Here is a 6,590-nt window from a genome sequence, read left to right as displayed (position 1 = left end):
GCTGTAATTACAGGAAGGACCATTCCATTTAAATTCTACCACCTTCTCCACTTTGACAGACTAATCTTTATTCTCAAATGGCATGTCCTTATAGGTCAAAGTATTTGGAAAACAGGTTTTAACATGACTCCTTCCCCCTTTTTTCTTGTGGTCTTTTAAAAATGAGACTTACGGGCTGAGCATGGTGGCTCACGCCTGTAATCCCAGCACTTTGGGAGGCTGAGGCAGGTGGATCACGAGGTCAGGTGTTTGAGACTAGCCTGGCCGACATGGTGAAACCTCAACTCTACTAAAAATACAAAAATTGGCCAGGCCTGGTGGTGTGCACCTGTAATCCTAGATACTCAGGAGGCTGAGGCAGGAGAATCACTTGAACCTGGGATGCAGAGGTTGCAGTGAGCTGAGATTTCACCACTGGACTCCAGCCTGGGTGACAGAGCGAGACTCTGACTCAAAAAAAAAAAAAAAAAAAGAGACTTAATTCAACATATCTTGTGTTAATTGTACTCATTTAATTGGTCACCTTGAATTACTTGTCATTTTTATGCTTTGTATATTGACCCACTATTATTTTTAGTAGCAATGATTATAATAACCTGCAGTGTGGGTTAGAAGGGCTTGCATTTGATGCAATTTGAATTCCTGCCAGAGCTATTATTTGTTTCAAATGTGAGCAGTATGGTTTCAGTCCTTTTACCTGGACGGTTTTTCTCCTTCTATTGATTTCCTGCCTCTCCAACATAATAAATCCCTTTTTAGGGAGTAGTAAACAGAAAAAGGCAATTCCAGTTTGATAACTACTACTTTATATATACACATACAATATTGAGTGCCCAATATTCAAGCAACTATGCAAGGTGTTTTAAGGGATCTAAAGATAAGAATGTCAGCTGCTTTCAGCTGCGAGTAATAAAAAAATACAAAGACACATAAAGGCATTATTAAATATAAAGACGTTTATTATGTTAGTAAAAAGAAATCTAGAAGAAGGCCAGTTCCAGGGTTGGTACAGTGGCTCAATGATGTCTTTTAGCTTCCTGCTTAGCTATCATCAATGGATTGGCTTTTTTCTTTAGAATTATATATTAATGTCCAGAAGAGCTATCTTAGCTCTAAATATCATTTCCTTACACAGCCACATCAATGGCAGAAAAACGGCAGTCTTTTTCTCATTTATTCCTTTTCATCAAGGAAGAAAATATATTTCTCTCTCTTCTTCTCTTAGAAGAAAAAAGCCTCTAACACATTTCCTTCATCTCCCACTGGCTCAGATGGACTCATGTACCTACTATACCTTAGCTGAAGGAAGGCTGGAAACATATCTGTTATCTCTAGTATATATGGTGGAAGTATGTGTGTGTGTTGTGTGTGCATTGCTGAATATGCAACCAATAGTGTCTGTCACTAAGAATAAGATGAAATTGGCCGGGAACAGTGGCTCATATCTGTAATCTCAGCACTTTGGGAAGCCAAGGCAGGCAGATCACTTGAGGTCAGGAGGTTGAGACCAGCCTGGCCAACATGGTGAAACCCTGTCTCTTCTAAAGATATAAAAATTAGCCAGACATGGTGGCACATTTCTTTAATCCCAGCTACTTAGGAGGCAGAGGCAGCAGAATCGCTTGAACCTGGGAGGTAGAGGTTGCAGTGAGCCGAGATCGTCCCACTGTATTCCAGCCTGGACAACAGAGTAAGACTCTATTTCCAAAAAAAATAAGAAAGAAATTTCAGTCCTCCTGCAAGAAGCTTTGTGTTGCTCAGGGCAGAAGATAAGCTACAATTTTATTATAATTTCTGTGTGATAGATTCCCTGCACAGTCATGGGCTTCAATTTAGATATAACCTTTCAATTGATAGTGAAAGCTGCTTTAGGTACTTCGAATTTGGAGCTGTGAAGCCTGTCCTCTCCCATTGTTCCTAATTTTTAGTTACAAGATCTGCTCTGGCCATCTTTTTCATAAATAATGGTTTAGGAATGAAGTACCAAATTACATATTTTTAGGTGATGCTCTCTTTCTCCAAAATGCTCTTAACTTCCTTCTCTGCATGCCCAAATGCCATTTATCCTTCCAAGATAGTGAAAAATAATTCCTGTTTTATTTTGTCAACAAACATCTGCTGCGTGCTAACTATGTAGTAAGCACTCTTCAAGCAGTGGGGATACAAGATGAGATCTGACCTCATGGAGCTTACAGTCAAGTAGGGAAGACCGACAATGAACAACAATTAAGAATAGGGTACAATAGAACAGGCAAAGGTACTTATACTGTTGGTGGGGATGTGAGCAGAAGGGAGCAAGACTTGTAGTGTAGACCGAATGTTTGTGTCTCCCTAAAATTCATAAGTTGAAACCATAGTCCCCAATGTGATGGTATTAGTAGGTGGGGCCTTAGGTAGGTGATTAGGTCATGAGGGTGGAGCACTCATAAATGGGATTAGTTCCCTTGTAAGAGGGACCCCAGAGAGCTTTCTTGATCTCTTTCTGCCATGTGAGGGCACAGTGATAAGATGGTTGTCTATGAACCAGGAAGCGGGCCTTCACCAGACACCGTATCTTCTGGTACCTTGCTCTTGAACTTTCCTGTCTCCAGGTGTGAGAAATAAGTGTTTTGCTGTTTAAGTCAACCAGTCATGGTATTCTGTTATAGCAGCCTGAATGGACAAAGACAGCTTCTTTAACTGCTAAGTGATTTAAAAGAAAAAAAAAGACAATTTTTTTTTTTTTTGAGAGGGAGTCTCACTCTGTTGCCAGGCTGGAGTGCAGTGGTGTGATCTCGGCTCACTGCAACCTCCACCTCCCAGGTTCCAGTGATTCTCTTGCCTCAGCCTTCTGAGTAGCTGGGATTATAGGCACACACCGCAACACTCAGCTAACTATTGTATTTTTAGTAGAGATGGGGTTTCACCACATTGGCCAGGATGGTCTTGAGCTTCTGACCTTGTGATCCACTTGCCTTGACTTCCAAAGTGCTGGGATTACAGGCGTGAGCCACCGTGCCTGGCCAAAAAAAAGACAAATTTCTTTAACTGAAGGATGGGTAGGAATTGGGGAAGGGTGGGGAAGGGAGGGGAATAGTGTTTGCGGTAAAGAGAAGTAAGTGTAGGAAATCATGAAGGTGAAAATTCTCTTGAAAAGGGCCTCTCTAATTCCTCTTTCTCTTTTTTTTTTTTTTTTTTTTCCTTAGGCCCTTCTCTACCTGAAAATTCCTCTTTCTCTTAGGTAATTTTTCCATTTGCTATACCCTATAGCACTTAATATGCAATGTTTAGGCCATAAAGTCTCTGAAGACTAAACTTACACAGAGTGCGTGATAAATATGAAAGCAGCTTCAGAGGCTAATGAGGCTGTATATGTGTCAATGCAAAATGAAAGCTTAAAACATTAAAACATTTTAGGTAAGAGGTGGACTATACCATATGGCCCTTCAAAATGACAGAGAATAGTACCACCTGTCTAGGTGACTACAGAGACCGAAGTAGCAGGGAGGACTGATTCATAAAGTTCTGTAGGAAGTACAAAGTAATTATAGTTCCAATCCTCAGATGTTACTTTAAAGTCTATTTCAGGAAACATAATGAAAACCTGGTACCCATCAGAAGGAAAATAGCTACTCACTTTTGTTTGCATAAGCTTTTTTTTTTTTTTTTTTTTTTTTTCCACCATATTGGTCAGGCTGGTCTCGAACTCCTGACCTCAGGTGATCCGCCCACCTCAGCCTCCCAAAGTGCTGGGATTACAGGTGTGAGCCACCGCACCCAGCGGTTGCATAAGCTTTTTAAAAAGTTTCTTTGTTTAAACTGTTCTTTATATGTGCCAGGGTCTGGACTAATGGTGGAGGGGACTCTATTAGACCTGACAAACTGCTTGTAAAATCAAATGTCCATGCCACAAGTCAGGTTTTTACCAGTTTTCTTTAGATGCATATTCTACCTGCACGTGGCTGGCAGAGGAAACAGAAGGGAGTAAATTTTGATAGCGAGTGTTTGAGGATAGAGCTGTTGTCTTGACAGGCCAGAACAGATGATATTTTAAGAACTTCAGTTCCTCCCCGTGATTTATTCTAGGTCAGCAATTCATCCTTGGGTCTGAGAAAGCACTTTTTTGATCCTGTCATTTCTACAGCTAAGCAAATAACTACCCAGTAATGAGAAAATGTACATAAATGTTTTTGTGAATTATATAAGATACTGTACACAAACGTAAGGACTTTTTTTTTCTTCACCTGGCAAGTTTTTTTTGTTTTAAAAGACAGGGACTTGTTTTGTTGCCCAGATTTCAGTGTAGTGGTGACATACTACAGCCTCCAAATCCTGGACTCAAGCAATCCTTCTGCCTCAGCTTCCTGAGTAGCTGGAACTACAGGCGTGCACCACGACATTCGGCTAATTATTTTATTTTTAGAGATAGTGTCTTGCTTTGTTGCCCAGCCTGGTCTCGAATTCCTGGACTCAAGCGATTCTATCGCCTCGGCCTCCCAAAATGCTGGGATTACAGGTGTGAGCCATCGCGCCAGGCAGCTTTATGGATTTTACAAGTCATTTTTTACCTCTAGGCTTCGGCTTTCTCATCTGCAAAATTGGGAGGCCCTGATTCTGACAGTTATAAACTTCCTGGAAGTAATGGAAAAGAATGTTATTTAGTAAGATGCCGTGTGAGGAATTATGATAAGGTGGAGAAGGTGGGGTGTGTGCAGGGGTGAAGGACAGATCCGAGGACTGTGAGGCCGACTGAGGGTTTAGGAAAGAGGCTCCTATTACAAATCTTAGGGCTATAGGACCCCACTCACACTTTTTGGGGGATCATTCCACCTTAGTCCCGGCCCCGCCTCAGCCTCACCTTTGTTCCGCCTCCGCCCCATCCCTTCCCCTCCCCTTCCCTCCCTTCTTTTCCCCCTCTCCTCAGGCTGAGAAGCGCCACACTTCATATGGCCGCCACCGTGCTCCGCTTTCGACTGCTCGAGGGCTGCGCGCGCTCTCACGCCGCCACCTCACTCGCGTGTCGACCCGCCCTCAGCCCCTTCCGATTGGCTTAATATGTAAGTGACGTAAGGACTCCATCCACCCGCTAACTTATCCCTGGTTTGCCCCGCCTCTTCTTGGCTGCTGACGCGAGTGGAAACTGAACCTGCCCCGCCGCCGCCTCACGGGAGGAAGGCGTCCAAACCAGGAAGGCGATGGCGATGGCGGTGGCGGTGGCGCGCACGCACGCACGCACGTACGCCAGCGGCCGGCGGGGCAGCAGGCTCGCGCCCGGGCTCGCCCCGCGCCGCGCCAGAGGCTCGCGCACTCAGCAGGTCGGGCTGCGGCGGCAGCTGTGGAAGCTGAGGCGCTGTGCGTGAGAGGTTGCAGACAGGTCTGCGGTTCCGGCTCCGCCACCCTCCGCCTCTCTCACCCAGGTCTCGGAGCCGGGTGCTGAAGGAAGGAACGGCCCTAGCCTTGGGAAGCCAGAGCACACCCCTGGCTCCTGCCGACACCGCCCTCCTTCCCTTCCCAGCCGCGGGCCTCGCTCAGTGCTAGGCGACTCTGCAGGGAGGCGGCGGCAGCGGCGGCGGCTGCCAGTCTGTGGAGAGTCCTGCTGCCCTCCAGCCCTGCTCCTCCGCCGGGCCCTGCAGGGGCCGAGAGAGCTCGGCTCCCGCCCTTCCGCTCGCCTTTTTCGTCAGCGGGTTGGAGCAGCGTCGGTCCGGGAGGTCTCTGGGCTGAGGCGGCGGCAGCTCCTCTGGTTCCACCATGTCCGCGGGCGGAGACTTCGGGAATCCGCTGAGGAAATTCAAGCTGGTGTTCCTGGGGGAGCAAAGCGGTGAGTGCGTGGCTCCCCCACTCCTGGCAGCTGGCCGCAGCGTCCCCGCACCGCCCCCGGTGCGGCCTTTCCGTCCGCGGAGGCTCCCTGCTCGCGTCGCGCTGCGCTCGTTGCCACCTCAGCCCTTCCCGATGGGCCTGCGGTGCCACCGGCCCTCCGCCTGGATCCGTCGGTCGAGTTTTTACCCTGTTCCCCGGGCTCTTCGGTCCTTGACTCGCCGTCTCCGTTCTCCGCAGCCCGGCCATCTCCGGTCGATCTGCCCTCCCTCCCCAGCCCTCACCCCGCCCAGCCTCTTGTCCATCCCTTTCTTCCTCCGGTCTCCGTCGTCTCCCCTACCTCGGCCTTCTTTCTTGAGCCCCACCCTTATTCTTTGCCCTTTTCCCAGTTCCTCGGCTCTGTGAGGCCCACTCAGGGAAGCTCCACTCCTGAGAGCGGGCCCTCTTCAACCTTGGCCAAGGAGGGTGGGATCTGGGCGTTGTTTTCCCCAGAGGCTTGGCCCTGAGACGTGCTATGTCTTGGAAGGTGGGAAGAGGGGTGGTCGTAGAAAAAAAATATTACATGGTTTTCACCTGAGTGGGAAATTAGTCTGGAGGAAAACATCTGAATTGGAGGCGACTTGAGCATGGGGTAGTTGGGGGTGAAAGGGGTAGTAGCGTCGGCAGAGGAGATTTTTGCCCCTTAGGTTAAATTGTGCTGTGGCTTGTCGGAAAACCTCATTTTGTTCTCTTGACTTTCATCACTGACAATTCTTTTGGCAGTGTTGATTTTTCAATCTCTGCCAGATGCTATGTCA

At 47.4% G+C, this 6,590-nt stretch overlaps 1 protein-coding gene across 4 annotated transcripts in view; it reads left to right on the top strand.

Annotated features, from left to right (window-relative positions):
• The first annotated feature begins 5,285 nt into the window (after positions 1–5,285).
• Positions 5,286–6,590, top strand: part of RAB6A (RAB6A, member RAS oncogene family) — an 84,951-nt gene continuing 83,646 nt past the window's right edge. For 2 of the 4 annotated variants that reach the window (XM_021675077.2, XM_021675078.2), the window contains exon 1: positions 5,286–5,797. In XM_021675077.2, coding sequence (XP_021530752.1) covers positions 5,728–5,797 — 70 coding nt within the window. In that variant the 5' untranslated portion in view covers positions 5,286–5,727. The remainder of the gene's footprint in view (positions 5,798–6,590) is intronic. The other 2 variants (XM_064365278.1, XM_064365277.1) reach the window with 2 other exon arrangements.

This window comes from Aotus nancymaae, unplaced genomic scaffold (genome assembly GCF_030222135.1).
Source record: "Aotus nancymaae isolate 86718 unplaced genomic scaffold, 86718_ANA_hifiasm-v0.15.2.pri h1tg000059l, whole genome shotgun sequence".
NCBI lineage: Eukaryota > Metazoa > Chordata > Mammalia > Primates > Aotidae > Aotus > Aotus nancymaae.
This window is presented reverse-complemented; position numbering and strand designations above follow the sequence as displayed.